The sequence below is a fragment of the Ostrea edulis genome, chromosome 5 (genome assembly GCF_947568905.1).
Source record: "Ostrea edulis chromosome 5, xbOstEdul1.1, whole genome shotgun sequence".
Taxonomy (NCBI): domain Eukaryota; kingdom Metazoa; phylum Mollusca; class Bivalvia; order Ostreida; family Ostreidae; genus Ostrea; species Ostrea edulis.
This window is the reverse complement of record NC_079168.1, coordinates 89302069-89315239: the sequence shown is the minus strand read 5'-3', so window position 1 is coordinate 89315239 and position 13171 is coordinate 89302069. Positions and strand designations below refer to the sequence as shown.

Below are 13171 nucleotides of genomic sequence, written 5' to 3'. Positions count from 1 at the left end.
CTATAGGATTACCATGTAAATTTATCCTTGACCTTGAAAAACCATAGGTTTCTTCTTCCTCTATTTATTGGGAACATTGTGTACCAAGTTTAATGATCCTAGCCTTAAAACCATGCAAGTTTGACTTCGATCTTTGACAAATGATCTTGAAAAACAAAAATCTTCTTCCTTTAATCATTGGGAACATGTGTATTAAGTTTGATGACCTTAGCCTTATAAGTGATGTTTTTATCTGACCTACAAAGTACTGACAAATTGACAGATCGATGTACACACACACAGACAGACAGAGAAATACACACTTCTTCATACTAAAATATAACCTAGCTGTCTATGACAAGCGTATAAAAATAAATCTTTGTGTCACACATGAATGTTTGTGCAATCCCTGTTTACAAAGTTAATGATACAGGCAGGGATTTTATACTGCCAAGCACTGGATCTTGACCACATCCAATTCATCTTGGTTCATGGTCATTAATCCAAAGTGCAAAACTCTCTGGTCAAAAGAAACTTTCGTGTCCAGTAAGCTCAACTGTTACTAAACTATATGGTCTGGACAGGAAGTGAAAAGGACAGATGGGTGGACAAACAGATTGACAGACAAACATGACGATTCCTATATTTACCCCAACCCTTGGTTTACTGGGTTTCTAACAACTAAATGTTTTAATTAGTATTTAAACATGCATTTCAAGTTTGGTCAATTAAAGAACATGCAAGCTTTAGCTGAATTGTGGGACTGAAATTTGTGTACCTCCTCAGGATCATAGGCTGATTGTGATCTCTTACCACTCTACAAAAGTAAACAATTCACCGTCACATGTCACTTTGTAAATCACTATTGTCTTCAGATGAAATGAACCGCGAAAACTTTACTGTCTTCAGATGAAATGAACTGCGAAAACTTTACTGTCTTCAGATGAAATGAACCGTGAAGAGTTTCTGAATCACTATTTCAAAATTCACTAAGATTCACTGAACTGAAATCTAACTCAAAATAACTATTTCAAAACTTTATTTAACGACAATAAAAAATTTCAAAAAGTTACTGAGATTCACTGACATAAGAATTTAACTCCTCTTTTCTCGTCATTTTTAGAGCTACCAATCTTCAAATTTTACATGTTGATCTAGATTCTTACTAGTGTCACTTTCTTAATTTCATCTTTGTTAACCAGAGATTTAATTTTTAAAAATCTCCATTGATTTACAGATCTGAAAATGATTTCTACTCGTTTCACTGGTAAATGAAAATGAAAAACATGCAACAATTAAACAGGGGCCTCTTGCAAATGGTTTAATGTTTTCCTTTAGTCTCTAGGTTTATACCTTGAGTGTTTGCCCTACAAAACCTCTCTTTTCTTCTTTAATGCGTAACTGTTCCACCATTTTCTGTAAAGAAAATAAGATAATATCTTTAAACTAAGTCTCCATGTCAAAATCCTTAGACTTTAAAGATCAACAAAGAATTGATCACTGACAGATAAATAAACTATATAGCTATACAGCTCATGACCTGTTCATTTTTGGCAATATCTTTGTCAAAATAATTTTACCCATTAAGTGACATGAAATTTCCATTGGAATCTTGTATCATAAAAAATAAACTAAAATCTAATATACTTAGATATGAATTCATATCTAAGTATATTAGATTTTAGTTTAATTTTTATGATATAAGATTCCAATGGAAATTTCATGTCACTTAATGGGTAAAATTATTTTGACAAAGATATTGCCAAAAATATTAAAATTTTAAAAACATTCATAGAATATTAAATAAAAAAAATTATCATTCTGTTTTTTATTAATATTCTCATACTCATGGTAATTTAATTCTTGTTCTTATTGAAAAGTAACCCAATTTCAATCATTGCAGTGGATTACAATAGAAGAATTCCTTGCTTACATATCGCCTCTGTTCTGTCGGGGTGCGAATCCTCTGGGACATTCCTCGCCCCCGGGCTATGACGGGCACATTTGGCGTCCTCCCACCTGGTGGTTTGATGTTGCCTTCCTAAACAGAGATATACGAAATGGTAGTCATGATTTCACACTGCAGAAGACACATATCACCTTTACAAGCTACTACATATACATGTAATACCCAAAAATATGGCATTACACCATACACACATTACTCCACTAAATTTCAATACAACACAATGTATTGAATATATATCGACAAATAATTCTAAGAAAATCTACATCCTTCTCACTTGATAAATTACTAAACTCAAATTTGATATTAGCTGTCGATCTGACCAAATTTTTTTCTCTTCTGTTCTTTTCTTCCCTACCATCTATACATATATGTATATTATATATTGTTTCAAACACTGTCCGAGTCTGTTGAGGGGATTATTATAATACAGGGATGGTGGAAATGTCCACACTGAGATTCATGAGACTGATTTTTAGTTAAAAATTCAAATGTTTTACAATTTTTCAGAACTCACAGCCATGACACTCAATTCAAATTTCCTTCTGATCTGGCATGAATGTAGAAATGAAACACAAGCGATACAGAATTGGTGCCTATAGCTGTCCGTTTATGCACATTTTGCAGATAAAGGTTTGGAATCTTGTTTTTATTTTTGTTACCATTTCTATACATATTTTACGATATATTCAATGGTTATAATTCCAGTAACTTGACTTTCATTAAATATAACAGAATTCAATTGTATAAATACCTATATACACAACATTGCAAATAATTGAAAATTTGATTATAAATCAGTGGCAAAAAATCAAAGCGTATTCATTTGAAAATGCATGCAGTTGTCCTTAAATTTTAGCAGCTAGAGTCCATATCATAATTTTACTCATTGATTTTTTTTTTCACTTACATCATAACTTTTACATACTTGGCACAGAAATATCAAATGGTGAGATAGCATCTTATTACTTTTGTCCTATCAATTTTTAAAGCAAACCCACCTTACTTCTCTCATGTTAATAACAAATAAATATGACAGATTGCCAATATCGCAATAACACAAGCCCCAGATTGACATAAAAGATTTTCTTCTAACTGACTTCAAACCTGGTACCTGATAAATCAAAAGATATTTTATGACAACTTTATCTTGGGACTCAATAGCTGTTATGACTGTAAAAAGGGGCACCTGCAAATGAATGTACACAAATCATATACCACCAAGTGCACATGGGGACAATGTGACATATATTCTTTGTAACAGTCCCTATCAAAGACACATCGAATGCTCACAACAAACAGAAAATTTAAAGTAGGTATTGATTTCTGTCATAATTCCTTCAGTTTGGGGAAATATACAATGTATATATATATATACCAAGCGTTTGCATTAGAATATTGTCAGACACATCAACAGGATATTCCATTCATTCAATTAATAAACTAGATTATTTATGTATGCATTGTAAATGAATCTGTGTATACTCAGTATTTGTTCAGACAAACCCATATAAATTTTATGCTAGGTTTTACGTCAACAGTGCACATAATTTAATTCCTTTTTTTTAGACGGCCATATATATGCATGTGTGTATATAATATAAAGGTATATGTATACATGTATATATATATATATATATATATATACACACACACACACACACACATTCTGTAATTCTTTTTTTGTTTGTCCTGAAGAAGGGACAGGTCAGCTCGAAAATTTGACAATCTGGTTGTTTGTGCCTTTCCATTTCAGTGTTTTGTATGTTTGTGTGTGTGTGTATATATATATATATATATATATATATATATATATATATATATATATATATATACATGCACGCACGCACATGCGTGCGCACACACACACAGAACTAAAATGACCAATGAAACGGATGACTATATAAATCCTAGGGACAACCTTTCCCTTCCAAGGGACAAAAGAAAAAGTTTTACTAATAAGAATACAAAAGTAGGACAAACATGGACCCCTGGACACACCAGAGGTGGGAACAGGTGCCCAGGAGGAGTAAGTATCCCGTCAACCGGTCACACCAGCCATGAGCCAAATAAGATATGTTAAATGTATGTTAAATTCTATTTAACACTTAAGCAAGTAAACCAATAAGGGACTTAATGAATGACTGTTTTGGAACACACATATACACAGGTATGATATACATAATTATCACAAACTTTGTGTGTACAGTCGTATATTTATGCTCTAAAAACATAAATCCAAAGAAGTTAATAAATGTGACCTATTAGTACTTGTTCATATGTACTAGAGGTCTAAATCTTTGGCTAATCTCTCCTTTGGCAGTTTTGGTCAGCATGAACATTTTTTGTTTGCTTGGTAGTTGTATACACAGTGTAGATTTAATCCAATAGAGTTCAGAAATTCTGTGGTTTATTTCTTTCTCCCTATGGCTTTAGAAAACTTACAGGACATAAAACGAAGAATTCATTTTACTTATCCTTATGGAACGTTCAATGGAAAACGTCTTGGGCTGTATTAATTCTCTCACTCAATTCAGTAATTAACAAGAAATGTTGTGTGAAAAACAAAGCCTACAAACTTGGCCACATTCCGTAGTGACACATTTGACCTTGAACTTTATCAATGACCTTCAAAATTAACATCATATAAAACTTAACTTTTCTGTTCAACAACTGTGAACTCTCTACCTTGCATACATTGTAATTTAAAAGTTATGATCAAGGTTAAAACTTGTATACCAGAAGTTACAAGCTTTCAAGTAACTTTAACTTTTCACATTTGACTTTGAAAACCAATAGGAACTAAGATTTCATTCTTGTTAACACTGCTAATAGTTTTTTGTTTTTTTTAAATCATATCAAAAATCCTGTGGCTTAAAGCCTCACTAGTACACAATTCTGAATCAACAAACAAATGTATGAGTGAATGAACAAATACCAGTAAACCTCCTTAATGAACTCTTTTGTATACAGTACAGCGTACATTGTATAATGATAACGGTGGTATAATAACTAGGATCTTCATATTGCTCTTCCTTAACTCTGATATTTGGAATACAAAAACTTTTCATGGATTGACATCATGTATACTGAAATCATATTCACTATGCTGAAGTTGATCACATTTGACATATCTGAATAATAATATACATGCACTTACAAGACCCAGGTATATCCCAGTCATATTGCGGTTGTGGAACTTGCTAGGCATGGTTTTTGTGGAGAATGGCATGTTCCTGGTCATTGGGAGTTCCCCTGCATTAGACGGGTGTAAACCCCGCATCATGATTTTCACTCTTACAAGTCACTTGGTCCAGCAGCTTAGTTTACATCCTCAAAATCATTTCACTTAAAACTTCACAATAGCTCCTTACTCAGCTGTGTCTCCCATTGGTTTGATCTGAGAAGAAATTGAAGAAGAAAAATACAACATTAAAGTGGCCTTTAATTTTGAATATGTTCTAAGTAAATATCAATTGGTTATCAAGTGCTCCATGACAAAGCATTGTAAGTTACTTACAATGAATATAATGCCAGAAAACACAGACATATCTTCCATGTTGGGATTTAATTTAAAGGGTGCTATGTCTGGGTCTATCTATCAAGCCATCTAGGGGGACAGTATTGAATTGAACTTGCATTTGAATTACTTAGGTAATACTGTATCTTTTCAAGACATGTGGCTTAAGCTATATAAATATACCAAAGTTTATCAGAAATATCTCTCCCGGTGATTTCAAGGTTTTCTGCTAATGAATATCTAGAAGAATAGAAGTTGATCATGGAATGCACAAATCAATTATATTACGGAACAGAATGACACAGAGCACGCCAGTATTGCATGAACCTCGGGGGTTACCTCCCTTTGTCTTAAGAGTTCCTGGGAAAACAATACTGCTATTTCCTGTTACAGAGCCAAACTTGTGTTGTTTGTACAGATGGTTTAATAAAATACAACAATACGGCAGTGAGAACGATTAATATAGTCTCCAAGAATCCATAAGACTACCACTAAATCAAACCTGCCTGCACTCGTAACCAAAGACAACCCTTGTCTATACATTTCTGTTTCATCAAAAGATTTCCTGCATTTTCCATTATTTATCCAGACAAAATACATTTATCATGAGATCTAACAAATGTGTGTGTATTTTGACAGCAAAAGTCCATTTAAAGCCTTGTTGAACCTGTGATTTCTTGAAGTTCATACTCCATCATTTCATAGCACTGCAAACATTTCTACTCAGCCGGAGTCATCATCTGATGTTTATTGGCAATCATATCATCAAATCACTTCAATGGGTAAGAGCCAATCCTTTCAATTCCAATATTAGACCTTGTTGAAAATTTTAAGTCTCAAGCTATATATGGAAATAAACCATTAGCAAGTTTTGTATCGAGTTAGTTCCAGAGGACTGGTGATTTGCTTATCATGGGGATACTTGAATTGGACTCATGATTAGATGGACCTTAATTAAAATAACCATCAATAATTTGCATCAAACATTGCTAAGACACTCTTAACAACTTGATAAAACTATGAAATGTATAATGCTATATCAATTAGGGTACTCCTTATGAATTTCATGGAGGCTGTCCAGCTGTTTTGATAGCCTCAATAGATTTTGACCTTCGCAGATCATGTCATTCATGTGTGATATAATAGCAGTTCTGTTTAATTCATTCAAATGGGTTTTTTAATGCTTTCTCCATTAAAATTTATTTTAAAAAATGCTATTTTGTAAAATAATTTACTGCAAAATAAATGAAACTGACTTTTAATTTTCTTTAGAACAGAATTTAAATTACTACAAATATCCAGTCACAAGGTGCATTTTCTACTAATCCAATTTCATAATAATTAGAGATGTACGTAAATCATCTATGCTGCCCCCACCCTCCCCCACCCCCCAAAAAAAAGAGTACACAGCACTATCAAATATGCCATTAGTCCATCATTTCTAATGGAAGTCTTGTAATGGAATCGGTATCAGAGCCAGAACTTCAGTGTACATGTGATGTATACAAAACAGGGAAGCATTAAGGTATTGCAAATGCAGGCAGTGACCTTGACCTTAGACATACTTACCTGACAAACAAGGATCATGTCAAGTTGATGTGTATCAGATGTCATTAAGTATAAGGAGTCTAAGAAGTAAAGCATTCTTTAGCTATATATCCATTGCACAAGGTCCATTAAACACATGAAACTTGTCTGGCCTGGTTTAAGTGACCTTGAACTGCTAAGTAATAGGGATCATCTGCACATTCATGTGTTACTCAGCTTACTATAAGTATGAAGTCTATGAGGCATTCTCTAGTTATCTGTTGTACAAGATGTGGGAGATCAATGGACATGTGCAAAGCAAATTATGCCCCTCGATCTTTCTACAAAAATGTGCATAAAAATTAAAGCTATATTTCAGTATGCCAAATTAGACCCTCACTCTATGGCATATTGTTGTTTGCATGGCCAGTCCTCATTGTAATTGCTGTGAATGCACACAAACAAAAGTATTCACTGTGCATAGAAAATCTGTCAGGTACTGCACAATATCCCTATACTAAAAGACATAATTAGTTCATAGCCAGTACTGCAAATGCAAACTATAATCTAGAGACACATGCAGTTCATCCTTATAATGAAACTGCATGCGCTTCAGAGAGTGGACAGAAAGTACCAAAATGGTTCCAATTTTCATTACGTTTTTCATACAAAAGGATATTTTCAAAATACTTATTTGAAGCCGTCTTTTTTTTTTTTTATCCATTTATTTCAAATTTAAACAGTGAGTGAGTATGAATAGACTTCAAGTTTTCAGCATAGTTTCTTACAATACTTTTCGTTAATAATGGCAAGATACACAACTGTTTTAATTTATGACTTATGCATCAGACAGCCATTTTCATTAAATTCTTTACAGTTTGGGGAAAAAGTAGATTTATTTCTTTTTTTATTACCATTCTTACCCTGATCAAATCTTTACTAACATCCTATTTCAAAAATCAAGAAATGTTTGTTTGTGGTTTGAATTTTCAACATTATAATCTTAATCACTTAAACACTCTAATGCCATTCATTAATGTCAGGGTGAAAGGCATGGTGATGGCTAATTTACTCTTAGTTTTTATATTGCCCAATACATATCTTTCATGCTGACTTCTCCACATTGTTCAATTCGTTCATGATTTGTTGTGACGATTGTCATGTGGTCAGTTTAAGAACAAATTAAAATGTACCTTTTACCTTCATCAGTAATTGTCCTAATATTTACATAATCCTATCTCAAAATAATACATGGACTTTTCAGAATTAATTTATGGTAATTTGGTGCAATGAATGATGCAGTGTACTTGTTGTTCATAAGGATTTGGACACACTCTGATTAAAATCAGATCCTTTGATCACTCATATAGAAAATGTTTGAAAAGTCCAGGGGTTTATAAATGGTCAGTTTCAAAGCAATGGACATTATGAATTTTTAAAAATCCATAAAACAAACAATAAAGAAATGGCCTAAAGGGTTATCTTAAATATGTTAAGAAACCATAAACATTTTTTGAGTTTTGTAATGAAGTCAAGAAAACTTAATTACATCAAATATGGTTTAAAACAAATATTTTGAAAAATCATTACAGTGTAGGATTGATTGATGTTTTCCGCCACACTCAACAATTTTTCAATTATTTGGTGGCGCCCAGTTTTAATTGATGGAAGAGAGAACCCAGATACAATGTACCTGGGAAGAGACCACCGACTTTCCGAAAGTAAACTGGGAAACTTTCTCACTTACCGACGCGAGCATGATTCGATCCCGCGCCGACCAGAGATGAGAGGCCGTGTGATATTGAGTGAGATGCTCTAACCACTCGGCCATGGAGGCCCCTTTACAGTGTAGGAAATTACAAGCATGTCTGTTACTTTTGTCCAATGTTTGTACATCTATATGGTGATTACTATTAGTAGTCCTTCCACAGGGGATTCATCACCCGCAGCCAACAGTCCACATCATATCCATTCATTACCATAGGATACACAATATCCTAACTACAGGATACACAAAAACATCCTAACTACAGGATACACAATAACATCCTAATCATAGGATACACCATAACATCCTAACTACAGGATACACAATAACATCCTAACTACAGGATACACAATAACATCCTAACTACAGGATACACAATAACATCCTAACTACAGGATACACAATAACATCCTAACTACAGGATACATAATAATATCCTAACTACAGGATACACAATAACATCCTAACTACAGGATACACAATAACATCCTAATCATAGGATACACCATAACATCCTAACTACAGGATACACAATAACATCCTAACTACAGGATACACAATAACATCCTAACTACAGGATACACAATAACATCCTAACTACAGGATACACAATAACATCCTAACTACAGGATACACAATAACATCCTAACTATAGGATACACAACATCCTAACTACAGGATACATAATAACATCCTAACTACAGGATACACAATAACATCCTAACTATAGAATACACAATAATATCCTAACTACAGGATACACAATAACATCCTAACTACAGGATACACAATAACATCCTAACTACAGGATACACAATAACATCCTAACTACAGGATACACAATCATATCCTAACTACAGGATACACAATAACATCCTAACTACAGGATACACAATAACATCCTAACTATAGGATACACAACATCCTAACTACAGGATACATAATAACATCCTAACTACAGGATACACAATAATATCCTAACTACAGAATACACAATAACATCCTAACTACAGGATACACAATAATATCCTAACTACAGGATACACAATAATATCCTAACTACAGAATACATAATAACATCCTAACTACAGGATACATAATAACATCTAACTACAGGATACACAATAATATCCTAACTACAGAATACACAATAACATCCTAACTACAGGATACACAATAACATCCTAACTACAGGATACATAATAACATCCTAACTACAGGACACACAATAACATCCTAACTACAGAATACACAATAACATCCTAACTACAGGATACATAATAACATCTAACTACAGGATACACAATAATATCCTAACTACAGAATACACAATAACATCCTAACTACAGGATACACAATAACATCCTAACTACAGGATACACAATAACATCCTAACTACAGGATACATAATAACATCCTAACTACAGGATACACAATAATATCCTAACTACAGGATACATAATAACATCCTAACTACAGGATACACAATAATATCCTAACTACAGGATACATAATAACATCCTAACTACAGGATACACAATAACATCTTAACTACAGGATACATAATAACATCCTAACTACAGGATACACAATAACATCCTAACCATAGGATACACAACATCCTAACTACAGGATACATAATAACATCCTAACTACAGGATACACAATAACATCCTAACCATAGGATACACAACATCCTAACTACAGGATACATAATAACATCCTAACTATAGAATACACAATAATATCCTAACTACAGGATACACAATAACATCCTAACTACAGGATACATAATAACATCCTAACTACAGAATACACAATAACATCCTAACTACAGGATACATAATAACATCCTAACTACAGGATACATAATAACATTCTAATCATAGGATACACAATAACATCCTAACTACAGGATACACAATAACATCCTAACTACAGGATACATAATAACATCCTAACTACAGAATACACAATAACATCCTAACTACAGGATACATAATAACATCCTAACTACAGGATACACAATAACATCCTAACTACAGGATACACAATAACATCCTAATCATAGGATACACAATAACATCCTAACTACAGGATACATAATAACATCCTAACTACAGAATACACAATAACATCCTAACTACAGGATACACAATAACATCCTAACTACAGAATACACAATAACATCCTAACTACAGAATACATAATAACATCCTAACTACAGGATACATAATAACATCCTAACTACAGAATACACAATAACATCCTAACTACAGGACACACAATAACATCCTAACTACAGGATACACAATAACATCCTAACTACAGGATACATAATAACATCCTAACTACAGGATACACAATAACATCCTAACTACAGGATACATAATAACATCCTAACTACAGGATACACAATAACATCCTAACTACAGGACACACAATAACATCCTAACTACAGGATACACAATAACATCATAACCATAGGATACACAACATCCTAACTACAGGATACATAATAACATCCTAACTACAGGATACACAATAACATCCTAACTACAGGATACATAATAATATCCTAATCATAGGATACACAACAACATCCTAACTACAGGATACATAATAACATCCTAACTACAGGATACATAATAACATCCTAACTACAGGATACATAATAACATCCTAACTACAGGATACACAATAACATCCTAACTACAGGATACATAATAACATCCTAACTACAGGATACACAATAATATCCTAACTACAGGATACATAATAACATCCAAACTACAGGATACACAATAACATCCTAACTACAGGATACATAATAACATCCAAACTACAGGATACACAATAACATCCTAACTACAGGATACATAATAATATCCTAACTATAGGATACACAACATCCTAACTACAGGATACATAATAACATCCTAACTACAGAATACACAATAACATCCTAACTACAGGATACACAATAACATCCTAACTACAGAATACACAATAACATCCTAACTACAGGATACACCATAACATCCTAACTACAGGATACACAATAACATCCTAACCAAAGGATGCATGATTGATTGATTGAATATTGTTTAACGTCCCTCTTGAGAATATTTCACTCATATGGAGACGTCACCACGCACTGCCGGTGAAGGGCTGCAAAATTTAGGCCTATGATCGGCGCTTATGGCCATTGAGCAAGGAGGGAATTTTATCGTGCCACACCTGCTGTGACATGGGACTTCCGTTTTTTGCGGTCTCATCCGAAGGACCGCCCCGTTATCCCAATATACTTTCCCATAACACTTGTGTCCAGACATACTTTCTCCATTTAAATGTGAAACCTCACAGCTTCAGTCAATTTCATCTACTTATTATATCAATGTTTGGTTCACTGATTTTCATATAAGCGTGACATGTCCTCATTAAAAATAGGCGAAAACCGAAAATCATCAATTGGATAGATACATATCTAAGGAATATATTCCAAGATTTCTGCAGCATTGCTCTAACAATATTCTTGTTTTGAATCCAAACCCAATGTAATTGACGAGTCTGAGTATCATGTGCATATTATCCATATAAACGAAGTATAAAACTGTATGTGGAATAATAAAACAATTGAATTAGCTACTTATTTGTTGAATTTATCATAGTGCAATAACTTAAATAAACTCAGTGTTCAATATATATGTAAGTTCTAGTAATCTAAGGGACAAAGCATTGTAATATACGGGACGAGATCTGTAAGTTTCTTCACCTGTGATGCTTGCGTGATTTCTCATTACACACATGGTGATATATAATAAATATATCCTCTTTGAATTTATATGTATACATAATTGCATAATTCTTACAATAAAAAAACAGATAATGGGGAAAAAATCGTTTATCTTGAAGTGTTCTGTCGATCGATGATCATAAGGCAAATTATACTGTCATATACATTTAAACTCCACCACCATGAAACATTTGATGCATACACGTGATCTATATTGAATCTTTACCTTACATTACACTCCATTCCCTCATATTCTCCCTTTAGCTATAAAGAAATGGTCTTGTAGATTACGTCCGTAAATTAATTTTCAGTTTCAGTTTGATAGTGTTCGGGGAAATTTACTTTGACATATTCCTTACTGTTCATCATTTATCTCTCGGTTTTCATACAGTTTTGAAAGCGTTAGTGGAAATTGTATGTAGAATCAATACCTTCAGTGAAATAAGTGTGCCTTATGTAGCAGTGTTCCAATAATCGAAAGTCAGTCAATTTTTTGCAAATTCTAAGTGCTCAATTATGAAAAATCAGTTTTTAGATTTTTTTTTTTTTTTAATGACTGTAGATTTTGAAGAATATTCCTGCCATGACCTATCTATTAAGTTAACCTTAAAGTTT

At 33.1% G+C, this 13171-nt stretch overlaps 1 protein-coding gene across 10 annotated transcripts in view; it reads right to left on the bottom strand.

Annotated features, from left to right (window-relative positions):
• The window catches only part of LOC125650529 (uncharacterized), a 71571-nt gene that overhangs the window by 55395 nt on the left and 3005 nt on the right, over nucleotides 1-13171 (bottom strand). For 6 of the 10 annotated variants that reach the window (XM_056139225.1, XM_056139224.1, XM_056139222.1 and 3 more), the window contains exons 2-5: nucleotides 5106-5345; nucleotides 1913-2020; nucleotides 1333-1395; nucleotides 758-796 (exon numbers count right to left, since the gene is read on the bottom strand). In XM_056139225.1, the coding sequence (XP_055995200.1) occupies nucleotides 758-796; nucleotides 1333-1395; nucleotides 1913-2020; nucleotides 5106-5231 (336 nt within the window). In that variant the 5' untranslated portion in view covers nucleotides 5232-5345. The remainder of the gene's footprint in view (nucleotides 1-757; nucleotides 797-1332; nucleotides 1396-1912; nucleotides 2021-5105; nucleotides 5346-13171) is intronic. The other 4 variants (XM_056139227.1, XM_056139220.1, XM_056139226.1 and 1 more) reach the window with 1 other exon arrangement.